Genomic DNA, 21,375 nt, shown 5'->3' with positions numbered 1-21,375 from the left:
ATCCTAAAGTTACATAAGCAGGGAATTGAATGAGAAGAACTATATGGCATGTTAAAAAATGTGAAGGGCAATTAAAAAACCCCACCAATTCTTTGTGGATGGGAACCTATTCCCCTGCTTGGACTGAACTGCTTAATCTGCCCAAATTAGACAAGCTGGCATACTTAGGCATGGTTAAGGTGTGGAAATCCAGAATTTGGACAAATCCTAATGCAGATGGGAGGAATAAGTGTCCACCTTTGCACCTGCTTGAGCCCTTTGCTGTTTGGGGGTCATAGTTCTCTCAGGCCTAGTCTGCTGATCTATGACTTCTTTTTCCTATGGTATTTGTTGAGTCGGTTCCTTTCATACCATAAATCCCCCAAAAGAGCAAGGCAGTTTTCTTTGGAAACCAAATGAACTTCTAGGTCATTTGTTATCTTGTGATACAGTTCATTCGTTAGGAACTATGGAAATATATCGGAACTATGTTAGGAACTAAGGAAATATATCGGAAAATTAGTAAACTAGAGATGATGTAGTTTGGCTCAGGGGATCATTCGCATTTTTACTTCTTTGTAGTCCTGAAATCATCAGAAGGAGAATTAAGCAGAGAGATGGTATTGGAAAGGATGCTTCTGAGATGAGTTGGAGTTGATCAGGGAGAAGTTGGTCACCTTGAAAGCTGAAGTTGGTTTCAGACCATAACACCTTACAACCTGCAATGACCTGAGGTTTTTGCAGAGGGTTGATGAACAGTAGCTGTTGTCTTGTGATGACCAGGCCAGACTTTGAGACTGACTGGATCAGTCAAGCAATTTGGATAGGGGCCACCAGCTCAGAAGTTGCACAAAGGATAACGGCAGCAGTGAACGGACAAAATTTGATAATGTTTCATGGTTCTCTTGAAGCAGTCAGCTTGGGTGTTCGTACAGCCTTTAACTGAAAACCACTTAATTCCACCTGAGGGGAACAAAGAGGTTGAGGCAGAGAAATCCAATGCAAGGTAGAACCTACCTGGCTCCAGATAATAGGTGGGGGGAAAAAAGAAAGAAAGAAATGCAAAGCAAAATTTATCAAGATACAATCACCTTGCCTGTTAGAACTCCCACCTAAAAGTATTCTAGTTGGGTACATTGCGATACAAAAGCATTGATGTTGTGAAAACAAACTAGCTTTCAAACTCAGATGATAAAAGCCATTCAGTTGCCAGATGACTGTGTTGAGTTGTTAGCTGTTTGGAACCTTCCTAATATCACCCCTCAGTTTATCTTAGGTCATGAATTAATCAAAGAGCTGAATCCTTAGAAGGATTACTTACATGTGTAAATGTTTCTCAAAAATGAGGTGTGGCCCGGGCTGCTGTGGCTCATTGGTTGGGCATCATCCCCATGTACCTGGCGGTTGCAGGCTCCATTCCAGTTAGGGGGCGTGCAGGAGGCAATTGTATATGTTACCCTCTTTTTTTTTTTTATCCTCACCCGAGGACATTTTTGCATTTTTTTGTTGTTGTTGTTCAGACAGAGAGGGAGGGAGAGAGAGGAAGAGAGAGAGAGAGAAACATCGACATGAAGGGACACATCGAGTGGTTGCCACCCGCACGACCAACCAGGGCCGGGGACAAACTGCAACCGAGGTACATGCCCTTAGTGGGAACCGAACCCGGGTCTCTCTGTACTGCAGGCCGACGCTCTAACCGCTGAGCCAAACTGGCCAGGGCATATGTTACCCTCTTACATCCATGTTTTTCTCTCCCTCTCCCTTCCTCTCTCTCTAAAAACCTATTTTTATTTATTTATTTATTTATTTATTTATTTTCTTTATTGATTTTAGAGAGAGAGGAAGGGAGAGGGAGAAATAGAAAGAAACTTCGATGAGAGAGAACATCGATTGGCTGCCTCCTGCATGCCCCCCACTGGGGATTGGACCCACAACCTGGGCATGTGCCCTGACCGGGAATTGAACCGGCGACCTCTTGGAGCATGGGTCAATGCTCAACCACTGAGCCACACCGGCTGGGCTCTAAAAATCAATTTTAAAAAATCTTTTAAAAAAAAGGTGTGTCCTTGACCTCACTTAACTCTCCCCCTGATTATAGAAATAATGCATGTTCACTGTAGAAAATGTGAAAAATACGCATAGTGCAAAGTAAGTGATGTAGTGTCCTGTACCCTGCATCCAGCTTCAGTTGGGAGAACACAGAAGAGCAGTTCCCCAAAGGCAGCAAAATGCATGGTGGTTGGAAACTTGAGCCAACAGTAGTTTCTCGGCTGGGGGTGGTTTTGCTCTCCTACCCCCAGGACAGTAGGTGATGCCCAGAGACATTTTTGTTGTTTTGACTTGGAAGATATTACTATCTGGTAGTGGGTAGAGGCCAGGGATATGCTAAATAAACATCCTACAATATACAAGATAGCCCTGCATAACACATAATTATCCTGCCAGTGTCAACAGTATCAACAATGAGAAATCCTACTGATCAAATTGTCAACAGGGTAAATTCTAGTTCTTTTTGTTTCACATCATTGTGACATGGCGACATTTCCAAGTTAAGAAACTGTTCTTCCCACAACATTGTAGTCATTCTAGGTCCTTGACCCACCAAGAACTATTGTCAATATGGTGCTGTATAAGCTTCCAGGCTCTTCTGCGCAGCATCCTTTAACACTTGTTTTGATGTCAAGCTGACTAGATGACTGTCTCTCCACACTCAGGAAGTGGCGCATGGAGGGGGATGGGGTGCTCTAAGAGGCCTTGCTCCTTTCTCCTTCAAAAGGGAGGGGCCCTGCCTGGCAGAGGTGCAAGTCACAGGGAACTCTGTCAGGGCTTAGAGACCTAGGTTAGACAGGTTGAACAAAACTCAAGTCATCTTAATCCCTAAACCCCAGCAGACATGACCCCCAGATTCTTTTTTTTTTTAATTTTTAAAAAAATCTTTATTGTTGGATGTAAAATGTATTACAGATGTTCCACATTTTTCCCCCATTGACCCCCCTCCTCCCCACTCCCGCCCCCCTCCCACCTTTTCCCACACTATTGTCTGTGTCCATTGGTTATGCATATAAGTTCTTTGGTTTATTTCTTCCCACCCCCCCAACCCCTTTCCCTTTGAGGTTTGTCAGTCTAGCAATGAATTTGTACTTCTTAATCTCTTCACCTTTTTCACCCATTCCCCCAACCCCCCTCCCAACTGGCAACCAACAAAATGTTCTCTGTATCTATGAGAATGTTTCTGTTCTACCTGTTCATTTTGTTTGTAGATTCCATTGTTGATAGATATGTATTCATTGCCATTTTGTTTGTTCATACATTTTATCTTTTTCTTCAAAAAGACCCTTCATCATTTCATATAATAACGGTTTGGTGGTGATGAACTCCTTTAACTTTTTCTTGTCTAGGAAAGTCTTTATATGGCCATCGATTCTATATGACAGCTTTGCAGGATAGAGTAAACTTGGTTGTAGGTTCTTGCTTTTCATCACTCTGCATATTTCTTGCCACTCCCTTCTGGCCTGCAAAGTTTCTTTTGAGAAATCAGCTGACAGCCTTATGGGAACTCCCTTATAGGTAACTAGCTGCCTTTCTCTTGCTGCTTTTAAGATTCTCTCTTTGTCTTGAACCTTTTGCATTTTGATGATGATGTGTCTTGGTGTGGGCCTCTTGGGGTTCATCTTGTTTGGGACTCTCTGTGCTTCCTGGACTTGTATGTCTGTTTCCTTCACCAAGTTAGGGAAGTTTTCTGCCATTATTGTTTCAAACAGGTTTTCGATTTCTTGTTCTCGCTCTTCTCCGACCCCCAGATTCTATTCCTTTCTTCCAACTAACTTTGATCTCCTCTAATATTTATTCTCCTCTTCCAATTCACAGAGAAATGTAGAGTTTTGCTTTGTGGAAATTTCTATTCATAAGTAGTATACTATACGTACTGTTTTGCAACTTTTTTCTACTTAACAATGTTTTAGAGATTTTCCCACCTTAACAAAAGGATCTAATACATTCTAAGTGTTGTGTTTTCTAGCATTTCATGGTGTGAATGTATCATAGTTTTAAGTAACACCTATAGACAAACATGTAGATTATTTCCATCACTTTGCTATTAAATATAAAGTTGCAATGATAACCTTGATATGTGCCTTTTTGTGTTACATGTAACTATTTCTCTGCAGTAGATACCAGGAAATAGAATTCCTTTCCAGAAGGCTGTGCTCATTTACAGTTTTAACGAGGTTGTTTAAAATGCTAAGCCAACAGGTGGCCTCCAAGCCAGGTGCCAGCCTCAGAGAACAGGACACTCACCCTGTGCCACGTTCACACAAGGTCTCAATCTCCAGAGCTCCGCTGCGGGGCTGTCCATCCTAGACAGTGAGCTTTGTTTTCGAGGACCAGGCTGATGTCTGTTTTATCACCACTGTGTTCCCAGTGCTTGGAAAAGCCTTGTGTATTGTAGGGGATAGATAAACTAAAGAATAGTTAAATGAGAAAGAAAGATCCTGACTTGCCAAATAGTTCAGTGTATTCATATTTTTAGTACCGTGAAAACGTTATTGTATGCTTAATGTGGGATCCACGTGTCTGTGTTTACTGGGCACCTGCTATGTGCAGGGCACTGTGCTGGGCAGTGGAGAGCCAATAATAACAGCACAAATGTGGCCTCAGCCTTCATGAAGCTCACATTCCAGAGAGGGAAAAACAGGTCACACCGCTAACTGCACTAGTAATTATTTGATTACTGTTTGGGTTGGGCAAGGTGCTACAAAGAAGTTCACAGTGGGAAGTGTGCCTACGGTGTAGAAAGATGACCTGGTGTAGGGAGGTCAGGGAAGATGTCTACGTGAGATGACATTGGAACTGAAATTAAAAAGAGAAAGAAGGAAATAAAGAATATGGTTCAGCCTTAAAAAAATAAAATGCTAAGCCAATCTCAACTGTTCTTGAAATATATGAGTTCCCATTTCTTCATGCTGTCACTATACCCTGATATTATAAAACTTTTATAATTTTTGCTACTCTGATGGGTTAAAAATATATTATTTCTGTAATTCACTTTTTTTTTGTTATTTACTGATGAGTTGAGCAGATTTTTATGTTTTTAGGTTAGGTCATTTATATTTCCTTCTTTGAAAATTGCCTTTACAATTCCTTTAACAAGTTTAAATTTTTCTTTTTCTGTCGGTCTTTTTAAAATTTGTTTTTTGGATGTTCTTTATTCTGGGTACATAGTAATATGTTTTCTGTTATTTATGTTTCAAACATTTTCATCCAGGTTATTCTTTATCTTTTAAATTTTGGGGTTGTCATTTATTTTACAATTTAAAAATACAAATATAGTCACATTTTTCTACCATTTTGTTTACTTTTGCCTTGTGGATGCTAAAGAGGCCTCCTCTCTTTCAGGCTTAAAATATGTTCTTCAATATTTTCTTCTAATGTTTTCTTCATTTGGACTTTTATATTTCGCTCTTAGGCTGGCTTCCTGGGCCTACAACCTGTGCAGTTGCACAGAGCTGTGCTTAGCAAATTATGTATTGATTATTGGTGAGGATGTGGGTAATGTGAATGAGGCAGTACATAGATTCCTTAGGAATGTGCACTCGGAAGTCAGAGTACTTGTATTTGAGTCTTGGGTCCGACATTCATTAGCTCTGTAACATCATGCAAAATGTTAAATCTCTTTATTTCTCATGTTTAAAAAATGGGGATAGCTGACAAGATCCAGCCAATATCATTGTTTTGTTTTGTTGGTGTGATATAATTCAGGTAAATGTTCAATGAATGTGCTCATTTTTAAAGAGGTTTTTTGTTTGTTTGTTTGTTTAGGTGTTAAAACTTACCTTTAGTGAGGACCTCTTTAAAACAGTACTGACCAGGTTCTGTTTTGCAGGTTCCAAAGTCTACAAGACATCCATGGAAGGGGATTGAAAGGTTGCATGCTCTACAGATCACAGTTCCAACTCCAGCACAGGAGAGAAATATAAGAGGAAAACAGATGACGACCAGAGATAAAAAAAAAAAAAAAAAAAGGGGTGTGGGGAGAAAGAGAGATCCAAAAATAAAGCAGTGATTTTCAACTTCAAAAAGTAAGGAAAAATTTGATTTCACATATGCTACATTCATGAATTGGAAATACTCTGAACTGATGCTAATTAGAAATGAGGCCAGGTGGTCTAAACAACTTGTCAGTTAAAATGTATGCAGTTCCTCGGTGCCTAATTAAATCAATTCAAAGTTATTTAGCAAGAAAAATTAACTTCAGCCATATACTCACTATAAGGTCTTTCTTTCAATGTCTAAAGCAGTACATTATACATAATACATTTTTTTGTGAATATTTATTGCTTGATTCATGTTTATATATTGGTTTTTAAAATATGGTTTTATTGATTTTTTTAGAGACAGAGGAAGGGAAAGAGAGAAACATTGATGAGAGAGAAACATCAGTCAGCTGCCTCCTGCATGGCCCCTACTGGGGATCGAGCCCGCAACCTGGCCATGTGGCCTGAGACCATGGGATGACACTTAATTCACTGAGCCACTCCAGCTGGGCTATACTGGTAATTAAGTACTCAAATTCAATGGGTCAAAAATGTTATTCATTGTGGTTATGTAGAAATAGCCCAGAAATTCTTAAACTTGGTCGACTAGATAAGAATGGGAGATATCTAGAAGACCTTTTTCCAAATTTGTGAATTAGATTTACTTAAGCAGTTAAATAAACACAGATTCCCAGAGGAAGCTCCCTCCCCCCGGTTAGAAAGTATAGGAGGTAGGGCCCAGGAATCTATTCTTTAGACATGCAGAAACAGAGAAGTCATGTGATTTAGACATAGGTATTAGGACCAGTGTTTGAAAACCACTGGTTCTACTGATTCAGGAATCTCCGTTATGATAACTCCTGCAAAGGATCCTTGGCTAGTGATGGAGAGCTCATCAATATTAAAACCAGCTTAAATTATTAAAAGATTCTTCTGAAATTCAGCAAAAAGTTGTCTTAGTGTTCATAGTTCCCATCTTTTAATATGTGAAGACCATTGCCATATCACTACTGTTCATTGATAACCCCAAAGGAGAGTTTACTAGACATTGTGTGCAATGTAGTTTGTATCTCCCTCTGTGCTGTTGGGGATTAGAAGAGATCAATTTTAATAGAAAATAATCTGTTTGATGAGGCTAATTAACCTCTCAACTATTCTCTCTAATTTCAACCTCAACTCAAGACAATTTGGAAATTTCACATTGGTTTTCTCACTAAGCATGATAGACTTTCAATCCATAATCAAGTATCAGTCAACAAATATCTTTTAGGAACTAAATTTATGTCAATTGATAAGCCAATTAGTCCAATTACTTCCCATGATAACCTTTCCAGCAGGTGTTATAATTGCTCACATCTCAAATAAAAGAAAACCGAGGCCTCAAGATTTTAAGCACTTTGCTCAAGAGGAAGAGCTGGAGTTTTAAAAGGTCTGTTGGAATCCCAAACCCTTGTCCTTAGTGACCACACCAGGTCATTGGAGCTACCAAAACTCCTGATATCACTGTCTTCTTTCCCTCTTCCCTCTGATTCCACGCCCAACACCCATGACTTTCTTCTTACAACCTTGGCCTCACATTCTTTACTATGATGACAAAGATGCCGTAAGTTTTAGGTCTTTGTGCTGATGCTAATTTTTCAATGGTCTGAATCCTTATTCATATATTCTCAGATCCCATTTACTTCCTTTCAGTCTCGTTTTGTCTTAAAATGTATTGTTGGTTTTTAACATACGATATATTTTAATTTGACAATTAAGTTTAATGCTTTGGATTACATGTAAAATAAATAGTTTCTTTACATGATGAATTGTAAAGTATGCCATTCTATTTTATAACTTTATTTGTGAGCTTGTATTATATTATGAGGCCTGCTTACTCAGGTCTTATTGTAAGCAACCTGATTAGCTTGTTCAAGACCACACACCACTTATATTGTAATTCTGCAATTTCTTAGATAATTTTCGCTTGTTTTGATTTATGCTTTCTTAATGACTTACCACCTGTGAGGAAGAATAAGAAAAAAACACCACTGAAGACAACCTTTCTCATTCTTAGGTTTCTAGACAAAAAAAAAGGAAGGAAAGATGTGTCCCACGATTAAATCTTTTCTGGGAAAGTAAAAAGTTACAAATTTACGTTAGCTATGATGAAAAAGGGAAATGACTGGCTAAGTTTCATGTATTTCATTCAAAATAAATAAATTTATTCTCTGAAGGAAAAATAAGACCTATCTTTATAAAAAATTCACCATAAAACTTTTTCTTGTTCCAATAAACATTTTAAGTTTAGGTGTCTTCTTGTTATAAAGTACCATTCCTGCCCCTTTCCCTGAATAGTAATTATTTAACACAAAAATATGAAGTGAGATAGGTGATGTTTCTAGATCGATATCGTGGTTAAAAATCCTTTTAACTATTAACCAAAAGGAAAATATGTATTTATACTTTTTTATAAACGAATGCTCTTATTGCAAATGATAATATTTATAAGGAAAACTATGATATGATAGTTAACAGTAGTTAATACTTATTGAAATGAAGAGAAAGAAAATTTCAGATTGGCTAAAATAAAACATTTCAGTTGTTCATGACTTACCTGCCTGAGGTGCTGCGGGAATCTTCTAGGTCTGTAGTTGTTTACAGGAAATCAACAAGTAAAATGTGCTGTAATGAAGTCTGTTATGACTGAAGCCAGCAAGGCAAGTCTCTGATCTGCCAGGTTCCAAACGGTTTAAACGGTAAAATTGCCGAAGTAAACAGAAAAGTTTTCATTTGAACACCCTGATCTATATGGAACTTAATTGCCTTAATCTTGAAATTAACGTAATAAGACTAAGTCAATCAATAGTTAAACTGATTAACTGTAAATTTGGCCAAAGCTTTATTTATTTATTTTTGATATATCTTTATTGTTGAAAATATTACAGATGTCCCTCCTTTTCTTTCCCCATTGACATTCCCCTCCCTTCCCCCTACTTCACCGCATTGTTGTCTGTGTCCATTGGTTGTGCATAAATGCATATAAGTTTTTTGTTTTTTTTTCTTCTTATCATCCCTCACTTCCCCTTCCCTCTGAGGTTTGTCAGTCTGTTCCCTACTTTCATGTCTCTGGATCTATTTTGTTCGACAGCTTATTGTGTTCATTATATTCCACAAATAAGTGAAATCATGTGATACTTGCCTTTTTCTGACTGGCTTATTTTGCTTAGCATAATATTTGCCAGGTCCCTTCATGTCTCCTCAAAGGGTAAGAGATCCTTCTTTCTTACAACTGCCTAGTATTCCATTGTGTATATGTACCAGTAGCGTATATTCACTATGCTACAGTTTAATTCATTCACATGCACATAGCCATTTGGATATACTATCTGTTCATTGTATAAAGTACTTGGTCTTGATTGTTAAAAATATATCTTTACAATAGAAATTGGTACATTCAGAAAGCAATTTTTAAAAAATAATGTTTATTTCTAAATTCATATATAGTTCCAAATTAATACATTATTCTTGAAGTGAATTAAAATACTAAGAATATTAAAATCTTTGATCACATTTCCTACCAAACCCAGTGTCTTTCCAAATTTAACAACATTATTAACATGATGGGTATCCTTTTTATTCTGTCTATTTTTTTTTTTTAATCCTCACCTGAGGACATTTTTTTCATTTTTTGTTCAGATAGAGCGGGAGGGAGAGAGAGGGGAGAGGAGAGAGAGAGAGAGAGAGAGAGAGAGAGAGAGAGAGAGAAACATTGACGTGAAAGGTAACACATTGAGTGGCTGCCACCCGCACCACCCAGGGACAAGCTGCAACCAAGGTACGTGCTCTTAGTGGGAACGAGCCCGGGTCTCTCTGGACCACAGGCTGACGCTCTAACCGCTGAGCCAAACTGGCCAAGGCTATTCTGTCCATTTTTATAATATATTTGTTAACTTGGAAATATGCATAATATTGTTTTTTTTCTTATTTTTGCAAAAATAGTATTATACTCTATTTTTCTCCATGTTTAAAAATATGTTGAAAATCTTTCTATGTCAGTCCTTGACAGTAATTCTTTATTTTTCATTGCTATATAATATTTTTGGTATGGATTATACCATTGTGGTTTTGATTTGCATTTTTTGATGATTAATGATGTAGAGTATCTTTCCATGTACCTGCTGTCCATATGTACGTGTTCTTTGGGAAATGTCTATTCAGATATTTTTCCCATTTTTAAATAGGATTGTTGTTGTTGTTGTTTTGCTATTGAGTTGTCTGAGTTTTTTTTGGATATTAACTCTTTACTAGATATATGATTTTTAAATATTTTCTCCATTTGGTAGATTGCTGACTTTTGTTGATGGCTTCTTTTGTGTGTGTGCAGAAGCTTTTTAGTTTGATGTAATTCCACTGTTTATTTTTGTTTCTGTTGCTCTTGCTTTGGGGTCAGATTCAAAAGAATTATCGTCGAGATCTATATCAAGGAGTTTACACCTATATTTCCTTCTAGGAGTTTTATGGTTTCAGGTTCTACGTTTATGTCTTTCATTTATTTTGAGCTAATTTTTGTGCATGGTGTAAAATTGTGGTCCGGTTTCATTCTTTTGCATGTGGCTGTTTAATTTTTCCAACACCATTTACTGAAAAGACTGTTCTTTTCTTATTGTATATTTTTGGCTTCTTTGTTGTATATTAATTGGCCATATATGTGTGGATGTATTTCAGGGTTCTCTGTTTTGTTCCATTGATCTATATGCCTATTTTAATGCCAGTACCATGCTGTTTTTATTTATTTATTTATTTTTCCCAAATCTTTATTGTTGGATGTAAATTGTATTACAGATGTTCCACATTTTTCCCCCATTGACCCTCTCCTCCCCCCTCCCGCCCCCCTCCCACCTTTTCCCACACTATTGTCTGTGTCCATTGGTTATGCATATAAGTTCTTTGGTTTATTTCTTCCCACCCCCCAACCCCTTTCCCTTTGAGGTTTGTCAGTCTAGCAATGAATTTGTACTTCTTTATCCCTTCACCTTTTTCACCCATTTCCCCAACCCCCTTCCCAACTGGCAACCAACAAAATGTTCTCTGTGTCTATGAGAATGTTTCTGTTATTCCTGTTCATTTTGTTTGTAGATTCCATTGTTGATAGATATGTATTCATTGCCATTTTGTTTGTTCATACATTTTATCTTTTTCTTCAAAAAGACCCTTCATCATTTCATATAATGGTTTGGTGGTGATGAACTCCTTTAACTTTTTCTTGTCTGGGAAAGTTTTTATATGTCCATCAATTCTAAATGACAGCTTTGCAGGATAGAGTAATTTTGGTTGTAGGTTCTTGGTTTTCATCACTCTGAATATTTCTTGCCACTCCCTTCTGGCCTGCAAAGTTTCTTTTGAGAAATCAGCTGACAGCCTAATGGGAACTCCCTTGTAGGTAACTCGCTGCCTTTCTCTTGCTGCTTTTAAGATTCTCTCTTTGTCTTGAACCTTTTGCATTTTGATGATGATGTGTCTTGGTGTGTGCCTCTTGGGGTTCATCTTGTTTGGGACTCTCTGTGCTTCCTGGACTTGTATGTCTGTTTCCTTCACCAAGTTAGGAAAGTTTTCTGCCATTATTGTTTCAAACAGGTTTTCGATTTCTTGTTCTCTCTCTTCTCCTTCGGGCACCCCCAAGATGCGAATGTTGGCACGCTTGAAGTTGTCCCAGAGGCTCCTTACACTATCCTCATTTTTTTTAGATTCTTTTTTCTTTTTGCTGTTCTGATTGGGCATTTTCTGCTCTCTTATATTCCAAATCGATGGTTTGCTCCTTGGATTTACGTACTCTATTATTGAAGCTATGTAAATTATTCTTTATTTCAGTTAAAGCCTCCTTCGTTTCTAACTGTGCAGCGATCGTTTCTGACTGGTAGTTTTTTATGCTCTTGAGGCCCTCCCTAAGTTCACTGAGGTTCTCACTAAGTTCATTGAATATCCTTATAAGCAGTATTTTGAACTCAGTATCTGTTAGGTTGCTTATCTCCCTTTCGCTTAGTTCTTTTATTGGAGTTTTGTTCTGTTCTTTCATTTGGGACCTGTTTCTTTGTATCCTCATTTTGGCTGCCTCGCTGTGTTTGTTTCTGTGTATTACTTAATGAGAGGTATGGGGCTCGCTGAGACCCGGTGCTGCTCGTTTGAAAGAATTTAGGAAAAACCTGAAGCAGGATCCAAGACCGGCCAATCCTATGGTTAAGCAAGTGGCAACAGCTTGGGTGGACTTGAAAGTTGTGTGGGGCGGGGCCTCAGGGAGTCAGCAGGGCGGGGCTACCAGTGTGAGCCAGGTTGCTGGAGTCCCAGATATGGCTTCTGTCTGCCGCCCCGGGAAGGGCTCACCAGAGGAACAAAGGCCTCTTACAGCACGTTTGTCCCCGAGGAAGCCCCCTCTCCAGCCCTCGCTCCAGTGCCAAACAGCTCAGTTCTTCCCTGTGTGTCTCTGGTGCCCCTCGAGCTGCCTCCCCTCCGAGCTTAGAGGGAGAGAGTCCAATAAGTCCGTGCGCGGGCCCTTTAAGGAGCTGCCTGGGGCTCCAGCCGCTTCAGCTTCCCTGAACCTCAGTTCCCGCTGGTTTTTCCAGCCAGAAGTTATGGGGATTCTCTTCCTGGCACTGGAACCCTGAACGGGGCACCTGGTGTGGGACGGGGACCCCTCAGTCCTCAGGAAGGACCTTCCCAGCCTCGGGAGCCTCCTGATTTTTATCCGCCACCCGTGGGTGTGGGACCAGCCCGTCTCGCCGCTGTGCCGCCGCCACCGCGCCGCTGCCCCCACTCGCGCCGCTGCTTGTCCTACAGGTCTGGATGTAGCTGCTTTTTTTTTCTTAGTTCCGTAGTTGTACGACTTCCATTCAGCTTGATTTCAGGCGGTTTTGAATGATGGTTGTTCTGTAGTTTAGTTGTAACTTTGATGTGGTTGTGGGAGGACGCGATACCGCGTTTACCTACGTCGTCATCTTGACCGGAAGTCCCATGCTGTTTTTAAATGACATTTACATAGCATAGTGGAAAAGGAAAATCTATAGTGTTTGCCAGAGGTTGAAGGGGAGGGGAAGGACTGACTACAAAAGGATAGTACGAGGAAATGCTTGAGGATGATCTAACTGTTCTGTATCATGTTTGTGGTAGTGGTTACGAGATTATGCATTTGTGAATTTTAGTGAATATAAATTAAAAAATAAATTTAAAGTATTAATAGGGAAAAAAATCCATGCGTGTTTGGAGGGAGACATACTGGGAGTTCAAAGAAACAGTAAAGGGCCCTGGCTGGTTTGGCTCAGTGGTTAGAAAGTCAGCCTGCGGTCCAGAGAGACCCAGGTTCGGTTCCCGCTAAGGGCACGTACCTCGGTTGTGGTTTGTCCCCGGCCCTGGTTGGGTTGTGCGGGTGGCAGCCACTCGATGTGTCCCTTTCATGTCGATGTTTCTCTCTCTCTCTCCCTCCCACTCTATCTGAACAAAATATGAAAAAATGTCCTCAGGTGAGGATTAAAAAAAAGAAAAAAAAAAAAAAAGAGACAGTAAAGGGAGATCTTAATTTATTATTTATATTGAAGAATCAGGGAAGACTCAGCTGAACTGTGAAGAATGGTGAGAAGTTGGCCAGAAGAGAGATGGGGAAAGAGGAGTTCAGGCACAGAAAATAGCTTTTAGAAGCACTTGCCTTGATAAGATATGGAAGTATTTTGGTTCTCAAAAGCTAAGGGAAAACCAATGTGACTGTAGCCCAGAGCACTGGGGTAAGAGTGATGAGAGGGGGGCAAGCCCCGCATGGCCTTATGGGCCATCCATTTAAGGATTTTGGCTTCTATCCAAGAATAATGGAGTTTTTACTAGTGATTAGGGCTAGCATGATTAAGTTTATCATTGTACTTTAAAAATAGGGTTGCAGGTTGAGAAAATGAGAGATGAAAGAGAGTAGAAGTTGGAATATCTGCATAAAAGAAAAAATAGTCTGGGACATAATCCTTTTGTAGGCTATAATTCATATGCTCCTTCTGGGAAAAAATAACATTTCTAATACATCCTGATGCCAATTTCTAAGGAATTTTCATGGAATAAAGACTTGTAGGTAATTAGTGATACACACGGTGGACCATCCGCTGACTGCCAGTCAAGAGTCTAGTGACCTTCAACCAGACTGTTCTTTCAGCATCTACTCCATTCCCATTTTCCAGAAAAATTTTCTACCAGGGAGAAATTTTTTAATTGACCTACAAAGAGCTTTTTTTCCCCCTTGCAAGTGATAAGATGTTGACATATGTTCATTAAGCAATTTTTTTTTTTAAAGTTTCTGGAAACAAGTGTCCAAAAATTAACTGCCTTCTTGAATATCATCAATAAAACACTAACAAACATAAATTCTAAAAGATGCCGTTTACAATAACAATAAAAATAAGGAATTTGTGAATAAATATAACAAATGATGTGCAAGATCATTATGGCAGCTGCAGGTGTTCTCGGCTTGTGGCTGCATAGCTCTGATTTCTGCTTCCACCTTCGCATGACCTTCTCTGTGTCTTCTCTTCTGTCTCGTACGGCATTGCCGTTAGAAGTAAGGCCCACTTGGACTATCCAGGGTGAGAGCATCTTGAGATCCTTACTTACATCCTTGAGATCCTCTTTTTTCAAATAAGGTCACATTCACAGGTTCCAGGGGTTAGAACATGGACATACCTTTGGGGAGGGGGGGGAGTCACCATTTAACCCACCTATAGGAAAGTACCAAATAAAGGGAGGAGTACACCACGTTTAATTTAATGAAGACAAATATTTGAATGATGCCAATCCTTACCCAACTGATTCAATGTATATCAGTTATATACCCCCAAAGTTTCTCAATGGAACTTGATGAATTGGTTCTAAAAGGGACAAATAGCCAGGATTTTCTTTAGAAAGAACTGGGTTAGGAGATGTGACCAACTAGATATCAAGATTTATTTGAAAACTATACCAAAGAAGACCACGTGGCCCTGGCACAAAGGGAAGCAAACTGACCAATGAAACAGAAATCAACCTACATGTGTGTTGATCCATGAAAGATGAGGCGTGGTCAGTCAGTGGCAACAGAATGACTTTTTAGGAAATGTTTCTGAAGCAATAGGCTATCCACATGGAAGACACCGAAATCAGATCCCTACCTCACACAATATCCAAACATCAATTCCAGGTTTATTAAAGCCCTACCTGTAAAAGGTGAAACTTTAATACTATTTGAAGAAAATATAGCAAATTACCTTCATGACAACTGAGCAGGAAGTTATTTCTTAAGCAAGAAACAAAAAGTACTAACAAAAAAGATAAAGATGATAAATGTGACTACATTAAAATTAAGAATTTTTTGTAAATGAAAAGATATTATAAAGAGAATAAAAAACCAAGCTGAAAAACTAGAGGAGACATTGGGATACATACAAAAAATATTGATATTCAGAATATATAATTTCTGAAAAAATTAAGAAAAAGACCAACAAATAAATATATTCTATCTACATATTATTGTACCTATGTTATATTTGTTATATTATATTATATGGCAAAAAACATGAGCATATATATATATATATATTTTTATCCTCACCCAAGGACATTTTTTCATTTTTTGTTCAGATAGAGTGGAGGGAGAGAGAGGAAGAGAGAGAGAAACATCAACGTGAAAGGGACGCATCGAGTGGCTGCCACCACACGACCAACCAGGACCGGGGACAAACTGCAACCGAGGTACGCGCCCTTAGCGGGAACCGAACTTGGGTCTCTCTGGACCGCAGGCCGATGCTCTAACCGCTAAGCCAAACCGGCCAGGGCATGAGCAGATATTTTAAAGAGGAAATATGAATATTCAATAAGCATACAAAAACACGTTCAATCTTATTATTAATCATGGAAGTACAAATGAAAATATAAGTGAGATATCACTTCACACCCACTAGATTAACAAAAATTAAACAGTTGTAAAAAGTATTCTCTTGGGCCTGAGGAGCACCAGAAACCCTTGCTGCTGGTGGTGAATATCGGTACAAGCACTTTGGACCACAATATGGCATTGTCTAGTAAATCCCAGCTTTCCCAGCCTGTAACTCAATAGTTCTCTTTCCAGGAGTAGACTGGGGCCTAGACAACCTCTCCAATTGTGCACAGCATACAGGTACAAGTTGGTTCACGGAAGCAAGGTTTGTAACGAGTATCTGGAAACAACCCATGCATCTGTCAGTAGGAAAACGGGCTGATAAGTCAAAATGTCATCCTATGAAAGCATTCTGGATAACCATGAAGATGGATGAACTATAGCTGCTCACACAAGCCTAGAGGACTCTTCAAGGCACAGGATCAAGTGAAGAAAAACCGTAGCTTAGAAGATATCAAGTTTACATTGCAGTTTTATAAAGTTTATCAGCCAGCAAAAACAGACATCTTTCATTTCATGAATTGGGCAGTGGACAGGGCTGAGAAAAAGCAGCGGTTTAGTGAAGCACCGGCCGCAGGCGCTAATGTAAGGGATGTCAAAAAACTCAGCATCAAGATAAATCATAGTTCAGTACTATACTTACTTAAAAAATCAAATTGGCAAATCACTGCACTCAGGCCAGCCACCTGTTTTCTGAACACAATTATATTGGAAACAGGGCGCTGGGACTAGGGCGAGGAAGTGTGGAAGTAGGTGGTCAGTTCCCGTCTTGATCGAAAATTGTCCTGTTTTCTTTGTGCCTCTTCAGTTTTGCACCCAAAATGAATGCCCCATTTGCCCCAACTTAATCCTCCTGGTTCTGGATGGGTTGATTTTACTATTATGCTTTACAGCTTATAAAAATGGTTGTGTATATTCTTTTGAATGTATCTATATTTCAAAATTTAAAAATTAAATAAAAAATAAAACACAAAAAATAGAAAAGAGGGCTAGGGAAGGAATTCTGGGAGTCCTCCAATTTTCAGTTATCTGGAAGAGATGTTGCCAGTTAAAGAGACCAGGAAGGAGAAGCCAGCGAGACAAAAGGAAAAGCAGAGACTGTTGTTTTCCAAGAGTAGAAATATTTCCAAGTCCTTTGGGTCAAGGCAACTGCTGATATAAATAGCTATAAACATGCACCTTTTCAATCACCTGGACCGTGGCTTCAGAAATCTTGTCTAGCTTGGCTTCAGAAATAATAGCCTAGCTGTGAGAAGAAAATGTGCTGTGCATTTATGCGCAGGAAACATAAATTGCAATGTAAAATTGTGAAAAGCTATATTTTTGAGCAATCAGAAGTTTAGATATTGTGTTAAGCATCTTGAGTTGTTGACAAGGCACGCTGAGTTCATCTGAGAGACCACTATGCCTCTATCTGCCTTACTCTGCTGACTGGTATATTCCTTTTATGCTTTAAGCCTCAGCTCAAGTGCAGTCTCCTCTTAGATATCTTCCTTGTAGTTAGTGGTTCTTCTGTGTTTCACCTGTCTTAAATGTCCCCCAGAACAGTAGGGACAAAACAGCAACAACAACAACTTTGAGGAATGCTTTGGACAGGAGAAAGGGCAAAATTGGAAGTGAGGAAAATAAATACAGAATCTCGGATGATTTAAGATAATGGGGCAAGCTGAAATCCCCTGCAGGAAGAACTTGTGGTTATGTCTGAGCTCGTTAGAGAAGAAATGTTTGAGAATATGAACAAAATTTGGAATTTAAAAGAATGAAAGGAAAAAAGGTTACATATCATTCTGAGGACTGCATTCAGATATTGGATAAGCCAAGCCTTCTTTCTTTCTTTCCTTCTCTGTTTCCTTTTTTCCTTCCTTCCTCCCTCCTTCTTGCCCTTCCTTCTTCTTTTCTCCCTCTTTCCCTTTTCCTTCAACATTTATTGAACACCTACCACACGCCAAATGCTGACCTAAAGACAGATGTTGCGAAGATTAACACGTGACCTGCTATGACAGTTTAGTAGTGCTGTCAGATTTTGTTGATTCTAATTTATGCATTTTTCCCACATTATATCATCCCCGAAGTTGAACTATATCTTACAAGCATATCACAGCATCTTTTTAAATTGTGTCTTTCAGTTCAAAGGGATTTAGATTTAATAAAAGACCTTAGAAGCTCTGTCTATGTCAATTTTACCTGACAGTCAGATGTTGGTATGGAGCCTCCTGTATGGCTTCCTCTTAGAATCCCAAATACTGGGACAGGGAACAAGCACCTCAACCCTCATGATGGAGTCAATTCATATCACTCTGTCCCTTTAAATGACAAAGCTTGGAGAGAGAACTCCGGAGTCACCACATGACCACATCACTCCCTTCTCTCTCTCTTATTCTGTATCTTCTAACCTAACCCCAGACAGAAAAATATTTGTGGACTTTTACTTCCCTTGTATCATATGATCCTTGACCTAATTAAAGATCCATGGTTAAACTACAATGGTGAACATTACTGTCTTCTCTAGTCTATGGGAGGGACTCTAGGCTCTTACTCATAGAAAATATAATTTATATTTTCTCTATAAATAGCAAATATATTATCAGATATATATTAAGGACTTGAATTTTAATTGATTTTTAGTGCATGGGTTGACGCTCAACCACTGAGTCACACTGGCTGAATCAATTGAATTTTAATTGATTTTTAGAGAGAGAGTAAGGGAGACAGAGAGAGAAAGAGAAACATCGATTGACTGCCTCCTGCTGGGGACCAAGCCTACAACCCGGGCATGTACCCTGATCGGAAATCGAACCAGCGACCTTTTGGTGCATGTGATGTTGCCCAAACAACTGAGCCACACCAGCCAGGGGTATATTAAGGATGTTTAAACAAATTACCTGTCTGTCAAATCTGTAGTAGATTTTGCATATAAATTTTGTAAATCTTATTGGTAATTTTGTATATTTTGCTTTTTAAAAATATTCTATTATTGAGTCTTTCTAATAGTTTGTATAACTGGTCTCTTAAAAATCTAGTCTCCAGGTTAATCTAGCAAATATTTTCAATTTCTCCAATATATTAATGCTACGTATTTATCTCTTCGAAACTGACTCTTGTCAGTTTTATTGTACATACAGTGGATCTCCTGGATTAACTCTTCACAGCTCTTATCTTTTTCCCCCCTTTTTATACTTTCCCCCCCAGGTTCTGGAAGGATTGCTTGGGGCTTGGATTCTAGTTCACTGATTTCTCTGAAACTTGATAATAAAGTTTTCTACTTTCTCAGTCTTTTCTGATTTCAGATTTTCTCCTTTTTATTTACTGCTCATTCTGCATCAATATAGAACATCCTCTTTAACTAATGAGAGAACTTCCAAACTTTATACAGAAATATTTAATCTCAGTACTCAGATGGGAACTTTTATGATTTGTACCCTCTTTTCCCATTTTCAGTTATTCACTGACTTAAAGAGAGAGATAAGCATTTGTCCAGTATTGGTGGTTTCCGTTCTTTTAGGGGTTATGTGGCTGGGAAGTGCCAGCCCGACCGAGCCTGGGGTTGGCTGAGGCAGCAGCCCCATTTTATCTTATTTTTCTGTCAGAGTTGCCTTCATTTGGAGAGAGCTGTGGTGGCCTCTTTGCAGTTTCCCAGTGTGGCAGTTCAAGCTCAGTGTGTCACGGGGACATAAAGCACAGCACAGGGAATACAGCCAATAATATTATTGGAATCACTACGTATGGTGCCAGGTGGGTGCTGGGAATATCAGGGGGAACACTTTGCAAAGCATATGATGATCTAACCACAGTGCTGTACCCCTGAAACTAATACAAAATAATGTTGAATGTAAATTGTAATTGAAAAAAAATTCTTGTAAGGCCCCCGGGATCCCTGCTCCTTGTGGCTCTGGAATGCACCACGCCCCAGAGGTGGACTGATAGATAGGTGCCCCTTACAAGGTCACCAGCGGCCTATCGTTACTTCTAGCCCTTGCTAGTGCAGTCAAGGTTCTAGTCAGATTTTCTTGAAGTCTTTTAAAATTTAATTTCCAAACTTCACAGAAACCTGGGTGTGGGACTTCTCCTCATGGTCCAATATTTCTAATAGTTAGCAAACATGCCTTCATTTTTTAAATGACCAGAATTGCTATAAGATGTTTCTTGTTTATTCCAATGGTTCGCTTGGATGGAATAAAGGGTAGTTAAATGTATCCTCCAGCCACCATTTTTAGCTGAAAACCATCTCAGCCTTTCTGAAATCTGGGCCAGCTACCAAGTGCACACCCACACGCACTAGTAATGGCTGGCAGAGCAGGGAGTGCGGGGCAGAACGTGTACGCGGTAGCCTTATTCCATTTTCTCAGTCATCATCTACAAGCAGCTGTCTTCTACAAGGACATCAATCCAGGGGCCAAGAGCATCTTGGAAAGGGAAAGCCAAGATATTCCCACAATGCTTGGTCTCCCAGAGTCTTTGTGTCTCAGAGTCACCAGATCAAGTCAATGTTTAGTAGCGATCTTCTGCTTTCTGCATCCGGTCATCCCAGCTGTTGCTATTGTCAGGGTCTTACAGGTACACAGGTGGATATCTTGATAACATCTCCTTTTACCCACTGTAAAGTGTTTCATGTAAATAAGATTTACCTTCAGGTGGATGGAAATTCAAATCATTCCTCCCATAGGTAAGTTTTTCTCTAAATTTAGTTGGTCAGCACCCTCTTGTGCATGGCCATCAAGCTAGACTAAGGAATTTTGATAAGCAGATGCAGGTTTTAATAGCGACATCACGGTTTCCTTATGAAACTCTAGAAACACATACATAGCTTATCATTTTACACTTAGGTTCAACTTTCCATATAAGGTTTTTCTTTAGGTTCTGGCTAGATTTCCTGTTACCTCCCACTAACCACTGTGTACTAGGCAGTGCTTAAATTTAGTGAGTTAGGAGAGAAACTTTCAGAAACTTAACATTTGGCCAAATCCTTAAGGAAGAAGAGTGCCAAGATTTTGGTTATTTCTGGGAGGTACATGAGGAAAGGACGCTTGAGCAGAAAAGCCTGTTAACGGCTGAGGTTTGATGCAAGGGTACTGTGAGAACCTAGTGTAGGAAAACCTAGCAGGTGGGACATTTACTGTGGAGAGGACCCAATCACAGGCAGACTGCTGGGGGCTATTTTATATGGTGCTCCGCTTAGTGATGGGGATGGGATAGTTGTGTGAACATCATAGAGTGCACTTACATAAACCTAGATGGTATGCCACATAAACTGTTTGCACTATATATTTTTTTTTAAATATGTTTTTATTGATTTTAGAGACAGAGGAAGGGAGAAGGAGAGACAGAAAGAGGAACATTGATCTGTTGCCTCCCACAACCTGAGTATGTGCCATGAATGGGAATCAAACTAGCGACTTTTCAGTGCACGGGACAATGCTCAACCAACTGAGCCCATGGACCAAAGAGTGA

General features: G+C 39.3%; 1 protein-coding gene across 1 annotated transcript; it reads right to left on the bottom strand.

Moving 5' to 3' along the window:
• Positions 1-817: 817 nt before the first annotated feature.
• Positions 818-14,566, bottom strand: CUNH9orf57 (chromosome unknown C9orf57 homolog). Its single transcript, XM_036260352.1, has 3 exons — positions 14,521-14,566; positions 5,811-5,930; positions 818-942 (listed from the first exon to the last, which is right to left on the bottom strand). Exons 1-3 carry the CDS (start codon positions 14,564-14,566, stop codon positions 818-820), a joined length of 291 nt encoding a protein of 96 aa, XP_036116245.1.
• Between the last annotated feature and the right edge of the window lie 6,809 nt (positions 14,567-21,375).

Source organism: Molossus molossus, unplaced genomic scaffold, assembly GCF_014108415.1.
Source record: "Molossus molossus isolate mMolMol1 unplaced genomic scaffold, mMolMol1.p scaffold_m16_p_14, whole genome shotgun sequence".
NCBI lineage: Eukaryota > Metazoa > Chordata > Mammalia > Chiroptera > Molossidae > Molossus > Molossus molossus.
The sequence above is the reverse complement of the archived record's forward strand: the minus strand, read 5'-3'. Positions and strand labels throughout refer to the sequence as shown.